The 15,916-nt window shown below is 38.4% G+C and overlaps 1 protein-coding gene across 4 annotated transcripts in view; it reads left to right on the top strand.

Annotated features, from left to right (window-relative positions):
- Positions 1-15,916, top strand: part of LOC145344204 (transient receptor potential cation channel subfamily A member 1-like) — a 71,410-nt gene that overhangs the window by 42,508 nt on the left and 12,986 nt on the right. For 3 of the 4 annotated variants that reach the window (XM_080191166.1, XM_080191169.1, XM_080191167.1), the window contains exons 15-19: positions 554-759; positions 6,667-6,747; positions 6,854-6,931; positions 8,087-8,250; positions 14,095-14,211. In XM_080191166.1, coding sequence (XP_080047292.1) covers positions 554-759; positions 6,667-6,747; positions 6,854-6,931; positions 8,087-8,250; positions 14,095-14,211 — 646 coding nt within the window. The remainder of the gene's footprint in view (positions 1-553; positions 760-6,666; positions 6,748-6,853; positions 6,932-8,086; positions 8,251-14,094; positions 14,212-15,916) is intronic. The other variant, XM_080191168.1, reaches the window with a different exon arrangement.

Below are 15,916 nucleotides of genomic sequence, written 5' to 3'. Positions count from 1 at the left end.
AGAGTCATTCAGACTTGAAATGTTAGCTCTGTCCTCTCTTCACAGATGCTGTCAGAGCTGCTGAGGTTTTCCAACATTTTCTGTTTTTGCTCCTGCCTCCACTCCCCCACTTAAGGAGTTAATCTCCATGTGAATCCTTTTTATCTAACAAGTACATATTTTGGGGAAAAATGAGATTTACATATGGTATAGTGCAGAGTCATTTTACTAAAATTGTCTCTTACTATCTGACAGGAATGGAATAATGCAATAATGGGTGCAAAACCTGCACTAAACATCCTACCATTTACCTTTCTCTGGCATTTTGCATTAATATTTTAAAATACATATTTGCAAGTTGATACATCATTAGTTAATGGGAACATCAGTTTGAAAAACCAGCTGCAGAATACTCATCAGAAAAACTGTATAACTGGATCAGTCCAAATCAAAGCAAATGCTGGCTTTGTATCTGGTGCTACTCTGTTATTGTATCTTACTAAAATAGCTCCAGTCAAGATGCTGCCAGCAACTGTTACAAAACTAATTGCAATTAATTATTCCATGTACATAGCTGTCTCATCAGGCTGCAATAGACAGATGGAACAATAAAGAGCTAATGCCAATCCACTGTGCTGCCATGCAAGGTAGAATTGATGTTATTCAACTTCTGCAGCAGTTTGACTCAGAGGAACAAATGATCACAAAATTGATGAAGGGAAGTGCTCCAAGTCTTCTCTTTCTGTCAATGGCCAATAATCACATTGAGTGTGCTGAATGGTAAGATTACATAATAACACTTATTTGTGTTTGTAATGAGTGTCAGGAAAACAGGTCATTTTCAAGGATTTATACTTGTGTTGTTAAACTTTAGAAATAAGGATTAGGGGAGTGATTCCCCTAGCCCACTGTGCTGCTTTAGCAGCTCAGTGGGCCTGGAGACTCAAGCAGAGGCCATTTTGCTGGGTGCCACGGCCTCCATGAGTCTCCGGCTGCCGGATTACTGGAACTGTCTGTTCCGTGGCAGAAATCAGCATGGAACTGTATAAATTATTCAAATTAGAATTTACATTTCATTAGTGGGTCTGGGACTGAAATCTCTAGGCCCATTAGAGTCTCTTCCCCACCAAGAATGTTTCACTCCAGCGGAGTTTACAATGACTCCCCACTTGCGGGGAGCTGGCAGCCCGACGTCACTGGAGTGAAGGAGTGAAGAATGGAGTAATGGTAAGAAAGCCAGTAGAAAACTTACTGAACAACTGATTAAGGCAACTAGAGAAATAAAGATACGTTTCCAAGAAGTCTGAAGTTGAAGGAACAGAAGAAACAGGGACTAGAAAAGTAAAGTACTTTAAAGTACTATAAAGTTAGTGAGTTGAAAAGGCATTAGAACATGAGAAGCCAGAATGATACTTGATATCGTTCTAAGGTTTATAAGAATTTAGTACACTTTGTGAGATGCTATTTGAAAAAAAATGTGGAATTGATAGCTAGATCTCAATTTTTGCTGTAAAGGGAGTGAAGCAAAGGTTTTACCAGGCTGATTTCTGGGGTGGCAGGTCTGTCGTATGAGGAGTGACTAAATTGGTTCAGATTATATTCACTGGAGCTCAAAAGAGTGAGAGCGGATCTCATAGAAACTTATAAAATTCTAATAAGGTTAGACAGGGTAGATTCAGAAAGAATGTTCCCAATGGTGGAGGAGTCCAGGACTAGTTTGAGGATTAGGGGTAAACCTTATAGAACTGAGGTGAGGAGAAATTTCTTCACCCAGAGGGTAATGAATGTGTGGAATTCACTACCACTAAATGTAATTGAGGCCAAAACTTCATCTGATTTTTTTCAAGAATAAATTAGATATTGCTCTTGGGGCTAAAAGAATCAATTTATACGTAAGGAGTATTGTATTATAACAAACTCTCCATGAGTAATAAATGATTTTTTCATTGTTGGCAAAAAGTAATTAACAATCTGTGATTCAATTCCTCCATGTTTTCTGAAAAAAGTTATATTTTTTGAGTGAGGGTTGCATTCTGGAACCTTCCTGCCCAGTTGTAACATCAACCAAGAGATTTTTAAAAACTTGTTCCTTTCTTCAACTGATTGCATTGAACTACATTTAGGACTGCTGGAATCACTGTCTGGTGTTACTGCTCACTTAAGTTTATGAGGCCAGTTGTGGAATTACCTCCTGAAATCACTTTGCAACCATAGAGAGGCTCTAATTATAAATAAGGAAAATATTGATTATACCTGTTACAGCAGAATTTGATTTGCACTTGCTGTCCATCAAAGAACTGTTTCTACTGTAATTTTTAATGGAATTTAAACAAAAATGTCCCATTTATCCAGTTATTCTCACTGAGCAAACATGCAAGAGTGGCTGAAGAAATATTCCTTCTAAGGAAATGTTTCAATGAATATTTTGTACTGTGAGACCTCAGATGTCAGGCAGTCTCTAATCATTCTCTTCAATTTCTTTCTGTCTCCAAAAAACCCAATGCGAGTATTATTCTTCACTTGTCAAACTGTCCCTGTTGTTACACAGAGACGATGGTAAGTGCCAGGCTGCCCACATTCCAAAATTAAACTTGAATCAGTTGCCAGAATGATTTTGTAATTTGTACATTATGAGGAGTTTTCGGAAGGCAAGATGAGTAACTCTCTGACCATTTGTGAAGATTTTATATATTAAAATCTAGAATGAAGAAAATAACACTTAACTCAGGAATACCTTTACACAGCTAACAGTACTTCTCAAACATTTCTTAAATATTTTGGCTTAAGTGAGCTCAGTACTAAACCCTCTTTTAATGACTACTGTCCTTATAGATTTTCTGATCTATAAATTTCCAGTAATGTCGTCACATAACTCCCTGCTGCTCTCACTGTGCTCTCTGACGGTGGCAGCAAACTGTTGTTCACGGGCCTGGCTTCAATACACATTGTGTTGTTCAAGATTGCACAGCATCCACTCTAAAACAGTCTTCAATTTTCCTTAAATCTCTTTTTTTCCCTTTTGATTTATCTTGCACTCTATTGTTTCCACTATCCTTCAGAAGTTCTTTTTCCCAGAATCACATTTTTACATTATGGTAAATATGTTTTAAAAGTAAATTTATATTATTTTGGTTCATCTATTTACAATCACCCAAATATATATATTCCTTTTGAAATATAACAGTGAACTTTAAACCACTTATTTCATTTGCCTTATGTAAATTCCTATTCATAGTTTCCTGGTTCTCTGATCAATTCATTTGCCTTCACACCTCTTATTGATATTTGACCATTGCAGTTTATCTGTCTCCAATTCAAATACACCAGTTATATCAAGCTTGTTTCCAGGTATGTGATGATATGACATTGATATTGTGAAACATAAATATTAAAGCTCTATTTTTCCCTCACACTGTTATGTGTAGGATAACCTGTCAACTTAGGAGAATTGAAGACATGTCTATAAAAGACAAAAGCAAATTACTGCAGATGCTGGAATCTGAAACCAAAAGAGAAAATGCTGGAAAATCTCAGCAGACCTGGTAGCAACTGTAAGGAGAGGAGAGTTGATGTTTCGAGTCCAGATGACCCTTTGACAAAGGATCATCTGGACTCGAAACATCAACTCTTTTCTCTCCTTACAGATGCTACCAGACCTGCTGAGATTTTCCAGCATTTTCTCTTTTGGAGAGATGCCCATCCTTTCATTGTCTTTTTCATGTGGGAGGAATCCATCTCTCTTTTCACCTGAAATATCTCTAAAAGTGACTGTCTTAATCTCTTTCTTTTTTGCTTTATCGGAGATGGTTTGCTCTACTGCATCATTCGAAAAGATTCTGTGCATTGTTTGCACTAAATCATACTTTCAGTTTGTTAATCTGAAATGTTGGGCATCATTTAATGCAGCTGGAAAATGTTAGAATCACAGTGGTGTCATATAGAATTGGGTGAGAGGCAGAGTGTGGAAGATCTAATGTCAGGTACAGTAGGAGGAATCATGTCAGCAGTGGGAATGTGGCAAGATGGCAGAGCCATATGCAAGCGGTGGGAAGCCAATTAAGACCATTGAAAAGGCATTTTATGTTATTTGTGTATCACTGAATGCAATCACATGATGCCTCCTGAATTTAATTCTTAGCAAAGGGCAATCACAAGTTGATGGCCACCTGTACACCATGAGTGATTCAGCATGTGGATCATTAATTGACATGGCTGCCATAAGATCATAGTCAGGCGGCTGCTTCAGCTGCCGATGCATTGCTACCTACTTCTGAACCCCCATCAGCACCTGCATTGCTGTCATTAAATTACACCCACTAGTTTCAAAAGCATTTTCACTTTGTTCCTCATTCATTTTAATACTACATTCTCTATCATGTCACCTACGAGATCATTGATGTTTCACCTCAAACTCATTTGATAGAAAAATTGCAATTCAGATATAGGGATTAGTTGTAACATAGGGGCCAAATTAAAACATGAACTTTGTGCAGTACAAGCTACACATGCCTAGTGAGGTAGTGTAGCAGAGCCATGGGACATCTTGTCAAATTTTGATTTCATTCACATAAACCAGGATGCATTTTAGACTTCAATTTGACAAAAAAAGCTCAACATCACCCAGACAAAGAAGTCTACTTCATTGGCACCTGATCCATTAGCTTAAACATTCCTATTTCTTAAGGTGGTGATACCTTGATTGTGCAGAAGGTGAAGTTGCATGGGATCAGGGGTGAGCTGGCAAGGTGGATACAAAACTAGCTCGGTCAAAGAAGACAGAGGGTAGCAGTGGAAGGGAGCGTTTCTGAATGGAGGGCTGTGACAAGTGGTGTTCCTCAGGAATCAGTGTTGGGACCTTTGTTGTTTGTCATATAAATGATTTGTAACTGGTTTGATTAGTAAGTTTGCAGATGACACAAAGATTGGTGGATTTGCAGATAGCGATGAGGACCATCTGAAAATACAGCAGGATATAGATCAGTTTGACACTTGGGCAGAGAGATGGCAGATGGAACTTAATCCAGAAAAATGTGAGGTAATGCATTTTGGAAGATCTAATACAAATAGGAAATATACAGTCAATGGCAGAACCCTTAAGAGTATTGACAGGAAAAGGGATCTGGATGTACAGGTACACAGGTCATTGAAAGTGGCAATGTACGTGGAGAAGTGGTCAAGAAGGCATGTGGCATGCTTGCCTTCATTGGCCGGGGCATTGACTTTAAAAATTGGCAAGTCATGTTGCAGTTTTATAGAATCTTAGTTAAGCCAGATTTGGAATACAGTGTTCAATTCTGGTCGCCATACTGCCAGAAGGATGTGGAGACTTTGGAGAGAGTGCAGAAAAGATTTACCAGGATGTTGCCTGGTATGGAGGGCATTAGCTATGAGAAGTGGTTGGAGAAACCTGGTTTGTTCTCACTGGAACGATGGAGGTTGAGGGGCAACCTGATAGAAATCTACAAGATTTTAAATTCATCAGATTAATGAAAAATGATTTTGATTTCTTTATTGTTAAGTAAAAACAAAGCTTACTTATCACTATCAAAGTGTGAAACAGGGCTAGCTTCTAAGTTTAATTGAAGTACTCTTGAACCTTACTTATACAGTCTGCATTTACAGGGAGTAATATTCAACACAAACACTCCAATCTGAGCAAAATGGAAATGGACAGAATGGATAGTTAGAAGCTTTTTCCCAGGGTGGAAGAGTCATTTACAAGGGGGGAATAGGTTTAAGGTGCGAGGGGCAAGATTTAAAAAGATTTATGGAGCAGATTTTTTACACAGAGTAGTGGGTGTCTGGAATTCGTTGTCGGGGGAGGTAGTAGAAGCAGGTACTGTAGTGACTTTTAAGGGGTTTCTTGACAAGTACATGAACAGGATGGGAATAGAACCATAGAAAATTACAGTTCAGAAACAGGCCTTTTGGCCCTTCTTGTCTGTGCTGAACCATTTTTTGCCTTGTCCCACTGACCTGCACTTGGACCATATCCCTCCACACCCATCTCATCCATGAACCCGTCCAAGTTTTTCTTCAATGTTAAAAGTGACCCTGCATTTAACACTTTATCCGGCAACTCATTCCACACTCCCACCACTCTCTGTGTGAAGAAGCCCCCCCTAATATTCCCAGAATATAGTCTCCAGAAGGGTAGGGGATTTTAGCATGGTCGATGCAGGCTTGGAGGGCTAAAGGGCCTGTCCCTATGCAGTAATTTTCTTTGTTCTTTGTAAGTTGTACTGTCTACAGGATGTACTACAGCAACTCCTGTACATGGGAAGGTCCTCCCATCCAGAAGGACAAGGGTACCAGATGCATGAGAATGCCAGTACCTTCAGTTCCTTTGCAAACTGTCCTCATTTGGACATTTATCATTGTTTTATCATTCCTGAAATTCCTGGAGAACCTCCTATGAATTGATTTTTACAAATCTGAATCAGGTTTTGTTTAAATTACATCAAAAATTAATTTTGCTTAAGGGACTATTTTGCATCACCTACAATAAAAATAACAGGAGAGTTTGCATCAAAGATTGGTTAATTAACTTCCTAATCACATAATAAATGCTTATATTTAAGATTGAAAAAAGGGAAGAAGCATCAATGGCATAATATTCAAAATGAGTACATTTCTAGTTTCCATTAACATTTTAATTTGTTAATTGTGCTTTGGTTTAATTTACAGGCTCAGTGCAAGGGGCTTTGATTTCAAAGCTGAAGAGCAGGAAGAACTGATGTTTGGATTGTTGCATGATGAAATAAAATTGTATGTCACCCACTATCAGTTTCTGACTATCGTAAGTTTGCACCTGAAATGATTGGTCTGATGCAGAAATGTAATAGATGTTTTAAAAATACTTGTTTTGATACAGGCCACAAAAAGCTCAGAGTCTGGAATTTCTTATAAAGAAAGGAGTCAATATTAATGCAGTTGATAAACATAGTAATAGGTAAGAATAATTAAATGTTCCATTTTTTTTAGACAAACGGAAACATGTGTTAACTTTTGAGTCATTGTGATAAATTTCAGTTTAATGTGCCCTAAATTTCAAATGCTAAGATTTAAATCCAAATGTTTGTAATGAAGGAAAAAAAACACAGGGAAGACCTCTAGATATTGTTCAGTCATCCAGATAAACTGCGCCTTTAGTGTAGTTTTTAAACAATTTGCATCTGGATTTGGGTTGAATAGTTTCCTGTTCTAATCAACCACCAACGGTCATGTGGGAACAAGCAAGTTTAATTACTTTTCACAGATGAGATTAATATTGTTTTTGTTTGATTAATCATTCTGCACCCAGTCAGTTGCTTGAGTCTATTGTGTTACAATTAGAAGATATTTGAGATCAGTATTAATCATGAATGTTCTAAAGATACATACTTCTTGTACTGTGTTACCATTTCCTACAGACAACAGTTGGATCAGCTTTTAATTTAGGAAAAATCAAAATCTTAATCCATGTGTCACTGATATAATTGAATGGCAGTTTTAGAGTTAATATCTCCCATTTGTGGTGCTTCCAAATCATGTTGTGCCAAGACGCCATCCAATTTTATTCTGATGCTGACTTAAAAATTATGTAAAATAGAGAAAGCATGGATAAAACAGGGGTTTTGACACCAAAATGGCAAAACTAAATATCAAAACATGTTACTGTTGTGGCACATCATCACAACCCCCCCTTACTTTGCCTTTGACATTAAGGGTTGTTATTTTCTCTTTAAATAGATCCACCTCTATTATTTCTCATATCCACCCCTGCTAGGCCTCAGACAGATTTTCAGTGTTACTCAGCTGATCTACTTGAGCTCAACCCCAATCACGCCTACGCTAACTCCCTGACCTTCCAGGAATGGATGAGGGCTTTTCTAGATATTTTTTATTTAGTCAATGATCTGTTACCATTTCAAAAGTGCTTCAATCCTAAAATTATGTATTTTTTACCAGATAGGTTTTATTGATTTGATCTTCATGAAGGTGTGAGAAAGAAACTAATCAATTAGCTCTTTTTATTTATTACGTTTAGCTCTAATACTTTGTTGGTTTATGTGAATTATTCTTTTATGAAACATAAAATAAAATTTCTTCTGCTTCCCACACACAGTGCTTTGCACCTTGCTGTCAGTAAAAATATTTGCAGTGACGTGTTAATATTACTGCTATCGAACAATGCCAAAGTGGATATACTGAATTGTGATCACTGCACGCCACTGTTTTTTGCAGTTGAGGCATCGAACTATTATGGGGCAAGTCTTCTAATAAACCATGGTACTGAAGGCATTTATTTCTTTGTTGACAATACAGTTAATGTTTTGTTGCATTGCTTCTCAACAGATGTAAAAGAAAAGAAACATTTTTTGTTTTCCTTCTGTTCCCCTTGTCATGCGCTGTTATTCCTTTTGTACCTTTGTCCTCCAGTTATTTTGTCTTTGTCAGTCATACACATTCTCTCATTGTCTTTGGTGTGTCTTTTGGCTTGGCCCAAACAGCTTCTCATTGCATGCTCACATTTTCCTGAAAACATGTACATGGTAATGGCTCATCTACAGCATTCACCATTATTCGAGCACAGTTGCTCCAGAGCATTATGACTTAAGTGTTACGTTATTTTGTGCAGCCTGAGATGATTTGCACTATGGTGGTTAACTTTGTGTTATGCATTGCCTCATGTGACTCAGGAGCTCCCCTCTGGTATGGCAGTCTTTGCTACATTTGCTGCAGAGGAGGAGAGTAGGCTGAGAAGATGCACAAGTCACCGGTTTCTGTTTTCTCTGGGGTCTCATCATGGTTGGCTGAGCTTTTCATTTATTTTCATCTCTTTCAAGCCCTTCCAAACTATCAGCCTCCAGAGATCATGGCAGTCAGCAGCTGTCTCCCAGTTACCAGTGTCACTGTCTGCCTTGCAGGTTTCCTTGTAGCGGAGGTCTGGACGCCCAGGAGGTCATTAATCCAGTGGCCAGTTTATTAAGGTCAATGGGCATACAGCCATTATCCATCCCATGAATATGACTGACCCAGCATGGATATTGTCTTTGCAATGAGTGGAATTAGCACACAGGCTTGGATGACTAGCAGCGGCTCTGAGTCAGATTGCTGTTGTTTCACATTCTTTTACTCCGCTTGAATACAACAGCTGCAGATTTTGCCACATGTGTCGATTTCAGCATCAAGTGACAGATTGCTGGTGATTGGTGATACATAGCAATATGGCAACATCCTGAACTATGACATTTTCTCCTGGATTGTCAAACCAACCTCCTTAGAAGCATTAGAGAGTTTTACTTTTGCCACTGAAAGTGTTTCTCAGTATGGAATACTAGTGCGGCATCTATCAGTGTGGAACAGCTCTCTGATGAGGGCTTGATGCACTTTTGTCTTAGGTCCCTAAGCAAGGTTGAAGAGCTTTCTGTCAGTTCTGATATGTAAGCAGACACCCTCAGTAGATGACCTGAAGGCATTATCATGGCAGCAAAGTAAAGAAAATGCCAGATTATCGGTACCTGAACACAACCCTATTTGACTCCACTGCAGATTACAAAGGATTCCAATGCTGCCTCACCATAGCTTTTCCAATGTATCATGGAAAGGGGAGGTCACATTGAGTAGCTTCACTGTGCAGCCAATAATCTTCAGCAGCTTAAATAACCTAGCTCGGTTCACATGGTTGAAAGCCTTGGCGAGATTGATGAAGTTGTCTCCCATGTGAACAGCAATTCTCTAGCAGTTCACAAATTGAGAAGCTAATGTCAATTGTAGATCTTCCAATTCTGAAACCATACTGAGTTTTGGGGTTGATGCATTCAACTAGGATCTGCAATCTGACAAGGGCAACAAGGCAAATGCTTTTCCCATGATGCTCAGCAGGGCGTCACCTCAATAGTTGTTGCAGTGCCCCTTGCTGTTGTATAGGGTGACACCCCTTGCTGTTGTATAGGGTGACAATCTTTGCAACAGGCATATCTTTGGGATGGGCACATCCTCCAGCAGAGACAGAGAAGTTTGCACAGATGCTGCAGGAGTGCTAGTTTCCTGCATTCCCAGAGCTTTACCCATGGCAAGTGAATCAATAGGGTGGCAGGTGCATCGGGATTAGGTGGATGTCTTGGTAGGTGGATAGTTCGATAAAAGGGTATCTAGGTCAGTGGATGGTTAAGTTGAGAGGGATAGAGATGTCTAAGGCTAATCAGAAGAGGTGATAGGGAGTAGTCAGGGTTGATTGGGAGAGGTACTTGGGTGGTTGAGAGGGTGGGATAGTCGGATGATAATTGAATGGTGGCGTGGTTGGGGGTATCAGTGTAGAATTGAGGGTTAGCATGGATGACTGGTGGGTGTCAATTCTATAGTTAGACTAATCTGTCTAATATTTCCTGGGTAACTATCCAGGTAAGTACAATGGGGCTCTCTGAAGCCCCCATCTCTAACTTGGAGAGACATTTATAGAAGGTCCCAGAGAGCAGGGAAACTGCACATTGGAAGTTTAAATTTCCCACAGAGATCAGTGCAGGACTTCTGTGGTGTTTTTACATCCTGTCTCAGAAGATTTGGAGACCAGAATAGCTGGGTCTCTATTTCAACAGATATGTAACAGATCAGAAGATGTTACCTTTCTTGACCTCATGTTTTGAGATGAAACGTTCTGCTGCATGGATAAAACTTTCATTCAAAAGTCACAAGGTAAAATATGCTGTCTAACTGAATCTTTACAATCTTCATAATTTATTGGCACCTGTCCTAGGTATTGCTATTCTTTAGAAGCTAATGGATTTTCCACTTTTATTTTGTAACTTCCATTGCTATTTTGCATTAAAATATTTAAACATATCTCAGCTCTTTACTGTGTCTAGGGCACCATATACATGACATGGTGTGTCACTATCATGATGAAAAAGGATTTTCCACTTTTTCGATGGATGCAGTGCATACAAACATATGAATTAGGAACAGTAGTAGGCCAGTTGGCCCCTCAAGCTTGCTCTGCCATTTGATAAGATCATCTGAAATAAGTATAAATCAAGACAAAGGTCTGAGACACTCAGGAACTCATGCTCCTTCAGTCTCTCTCCGGTCATGAACAGTGTCCTTTGCAAAGACTGAGAGAACTTCAGAACATTCTTTGCTGCTGCTTTATTGATGACCACCCCACCACCACCCCCACCAAGGTTCAGCATTTGCATCCAGTGAATACAGCTTGGAGCCTCCTGTGCCCTCTTGCAGGAACTCTCTGTGGACTAGAGGGCACAGCCTCAAGATAAAGGGGGGGCAGTTTAGAACAGAGTTGAGGAGGAACTTCTTCACTCAAAGGGTGGTGAATCTCTGGAATTCTCTGCCCGTCGAAGTGGTGGAGGCTGCCTCGCTAAATATATTTAAGACGCGGGTTGATAGGTTTTTTTTAGGCAAGGGGATTAAGGGTTTTGGGGAGAGGGCGGGAATGTGGAACTGAGACACGACAGATCAGCCATGATCTTATTGAATGGCGGGGCAAACTCGAAGGGCTAGATGGCCTACTCCTGCTCCTATTTCTTATGTTCTTATGCTTGTGCTCACTTGTGATGTGCACCTGGTTGTGTGACAATGTCACTACTTGCCTTAGTCCACACCAAGGTGTGTGTATTTAAGCTGATGGAGGGGACAATTGTTGCTGCATAACCCCTGCAAATATTGGTGGGGAAGCTTCTAAAAGCAAATATTTAGAATAAAATTAATAGTCACACGGGAAAAATATGAGATTAGTAAGTCAGTATGGATTTCTTTGGGGAAATTCATGTTAAACTAACCTGCAGGAGTTTTTTTGATGAGGTAACAGAGACGGTTGATGAGGGTAATGTTGTAACTGTGATGTAGATGGATTTTCAAAAGACATTTAATATAGTGCTACACAATAGACTTGTGACCAAAGTTATAGCTCATAGGATAAAAGGGACAGTAGGTACATAGATACAGAATTGGTTGAGTAGTAGAAAACAAAAAATAACGGTTAATAGATTTTTCTCAGGCTGGAAGAAGGCTTGTAGTGAGGTTACCTAAGGATCAGTAATAAGATCCTTGCTCTTTCTGATCTAGGTCTTGGGGTGTTGAGGACAATATCAAAGTTTGCAGATTATACAAAATTTGGAAGCATTGTGGACTATGAGGAGGGCAGTGTAAAACTTCAAAAGAAGCTAGACAAGTTGATAGAGTGAGCAGATAGGTGGCAAATGAAGTTCAATGCAAAGAAATGTGAGATGATTCATTTTATTGGAAAGAATATGAAGAGACAATATAAAATAATGGGTGATATTCTTAAAGGGATGCAAAAGCAGAGGGTTCTGGCAGTATATGTTCATAATTCATTCAAGGTGGTAGGGCAGATGGAGAGGGCAGTTAATAAAGCATACATCCAAGGCTTTTATTAATAGTGGTATAGAGTACAAGAGCAAGGCAGTTGTGATGAACTTGCATAAGATACTAATTAGACCTCAGCTGGAGTATTGTGTACAGGTCTAGGTGCCACAATATAGGAAGGACGTGTATTTATTGGAGAGAGCACAGAAGAGGTTTAAAAAATGGTCCCAGAGATGAGAAAATTACACGAAAAGAGATTAGAGAAGTTGGGACTTTAATCCTTGGAGAGGAGATTTGGTAGAGATGCTCAAAATCGTAAGGGGTTTGAAAAGACTAGATAGGAAGAAACTGTTCCCACTTGTAAAAGAATAAAGAACAAGGGGGCACAGATTCAAATAATGTGCAAAAGAAGCAAATATGATATGAGAAAAAGCTTTATCACACATTGAGTGGTGCGGGTCTGGAATGCTCTGTCTGGATGTGTTCGGGTCTGGAATGCTCTGCCAGAAGGTACATTCAATTGAGACTTTCATGAGGACATTAGATGATTATTTGAATGGAAACAATGTATAGGGTTCTGGGGAAAAGGCAGGAGAATGGCATTAAATTTATAATTCTCATTCAAAGAGCTGGTGCAGACATGATGGGTCAAATGGCTTCCTGCAGCCTAATAATTCTGTTATCAAGCCATTGATCTGTTACAACATTGCATTCAGCAGCAAAGCACCAGATTCTTGATGCTCACTTCCTTGCCAACTTTCAGCCATGCATGCTGGTCCTCTGAGGCTGCTCTCTTCCTTCTGTCTGCAGGGAACAGGAGATCTTTGCAAACCATCATAGCATGCTGTTCAGGAATGTATCCTCCTAAAAGGTTGTGTTGCCATTTCACGTTGAGCCTTCATTTGTGAAGTTCCAGGCTGTGATGTAATACTTTTATAATGCGTCATCCTTAGGGGGTCCCTTTATGCAGGTAGTCATCACACTTGCCAGCTGTTATTGGTCAGGTAACCTAGGAGTCAGATGCAAATAAAATGACTTGAGTTTAAAAAAAAATCTGACAAATATACTGCTCAAAAATTTGGGTTTCCAGTATGCTGTCAGCCACTCCAGCTGCAAGAGGATTTGAAAGTTAAAATTCAACTCTAGAACTCTGATTCATTAAAAAAGTCTTTTCCTAACATCTTTACCTTAGCCCAGGGATTTGTTGCCTGATCAGGATCAATTGACTCAACACAGTACCACAGATTAAATCTGTGACTTTTCTTGGCCTGATAGATTTAACAATACAAATATGCTACATTTAGCTCCTGAGGTGTCAAAACATGTTTTTAGTGCTTTTATTTGTTTGTCAATATTAAAATGATTATATCCTGTCAGAACATTCAAGATAAAAGGTTGCAATAAAGGAATGAACAGATTTTACTAAGATTTAGCTCAAACTAATATTAGAACTTAATGTGAACGTTGAAATCAGAGGTATAATTGATAGCAACAGAAAAATTTTCCAAGAAAGCTGGGGATTGGAATAATAAGTTATCAACATTGACTTTTTTTTTGTTAAATATACTCTGGGTTTCTTGGTTAAAATACAGTTATGTTCTGTTCAGAAAATCGGCAACATTTCATTTTCTCTGTATGTTTTTTTTCTACTGGAATTGTGCAAGTTACTGATTACATCTACTGTAACATAGAAAAAACAATCATGTGTAAAATCTGGGTGAAACAGAATTTAAAGAATGAAGTCAGAGCTGTAATACTTCCAGTTTACACAGACATTTTATTTTTCTCTAGGGGCAGATATACAGCAGAAGAACAATCAAGGTATTGGTGCGTTTGATTTAATTCAAGATTATCGTGAATGGATTGAGAGTGGTTGTTTTACAAAAGAGATAATTGATTTATTAAAGAGTAAGTAGCATTTACTCCTGTACAGTATATAATCAGCTTTTTATGTATATTTCCCTGAAGACTTCAATTCATTTACATTTGCTTTTGTGTTATTTTATGGGGACATAATTCTTTACAGTATTGCATCGTACTCCAAGATTAATGCATATTTCTCAAGGGAAAGTAAAACAGAATGTAGTAATTGCAATAATTACAATGTTCCAGAACATGGTTCTTTTTTTCAACTTTACTATTTATAAAAAAAGACTTGCATTTAATAACACATCACAGCAAGTGAAATATTTTTAAAGTGTAATTACTTCTATAATGTTGGAAACAGAGCAGTCAATTTGTGTGTATGGAATCTTTTTCACTGACCTGAGACAGTAGACAATAATAGTTTTGTGCCTCATCCAAGTGATGGCATCTCTGACAGTTCAGTAGTCAAGTGCCAACTTTAATTTTTGTGCTTGAGTGGGACTTGAACGCAGAAGCTTGTGAGTCAGAGGTGAGAGAGCTGCCAACTGAGTCACAGCTGTCACCAAGAAACCAAAAAGAACTGGGTGATAGAGTAGATTAGAACACTTTTTTCACCTCTTGTTACCTGGCATTGAATTCAGCACAGTCTAATGAGCTGAAAGTCTTTTCTCTCTGATAGATCCTGCTTGTTAGAAGTTTAAGATCAAAATTGATTGTCATTAGACAATAACAAGATAACATTCCTTGTGTGGTTATTGCTGTATCTAACTGAGGATTGCTTAATGCTGAGTATAAATAAAATCGAATCACTTCCACTGCTCAACACTGATGTCTATATCCAAAAATATATTTTGGAATATATTTTCCAAAATATTCAGAGAAATATAAATGAGTTAATACTGTTGTAATTTACAATATACTCATGTACTGTCAACTGAGTAGACATGTATTAATGAAATAGACTTTCTTGTATTTTTTACTTTAGAAATCAGTATTTCCACAGTAAATTTCAGTTAGCTGCAGTAATTAGTTTGTGATCTACTGATTCCAATCAAAGTGCAAAAAAAATGAACGTGAATATTGGTGGTTATGTGAAAATCTATATTCACCCTGTTAGGACTCAGCTGAAGGATTGTTCCCTATTAGGCTTATTTTTTCCACCATTAATATCAGTAGCATTAAACTGAGCTGTTAATATTAATCATTTCCATTATACAATTTCCAATAATGCTAGGAACCCAGAGAGACCCACAAAGTAGAGACCCTTAGGGTTTTGCCTCCCATCAGGAAAAATAAGTTTGGACCAGTATTCTTATTTCCCTGTTTTACTGTTTTTTAACTTCTGTGTTGCAGAAGCCCATTGGCTTGGGAGCAGGTAGAGAGGATTAAAAGTGTGGAAATTGACAACCTGTTGCGCAACCAACTCTAATCTACTGACTTCCCTTTTAACTACATTCGGCAATTTCATCACTGTAATTAACTTACACAAATTCATCACAAATGCTTGCTCTTGTACTCAAATATTATATGCTTTATTAATTGCCCTCTCCATATTCATTCCAATAAAATGAATCATCTCACATTTCTTTGCATTGAATTTCATCTACCATCTATCTGCTCACTCTACCAACTTGTCTAGCTTCTTTTGAAGTTTTACACTGCCCTCCTCACAGTCCACAATGCTTCCAAATTTTGTATAATCTGCAAACTTTGATATTGTCCCCAACACCTAGATCAGAAAGAGCAA

Source organism: Carcharhinus amblyrhynchos, chromosome 6 (assembly GCF_965287045.1).
Source record: "Carcharhinus amblyrhynchos chromosome 6, sCarAmb.v2.hapA, whole genome shotgun sequence".
Taxonomy (NCBI): Eukaryota; Metazoa; Chordata; class Chondrichthyes; order Carcharhiniformes; family Carcharhinidae; genus Carcharhinus; species Carcharhinus amblyrhynchos.
The sequence above is the reverse complement of the archived record's forward strand: the minus strand, read 5'-3'. Positions and strand labels throughout refer to the sequence as shown.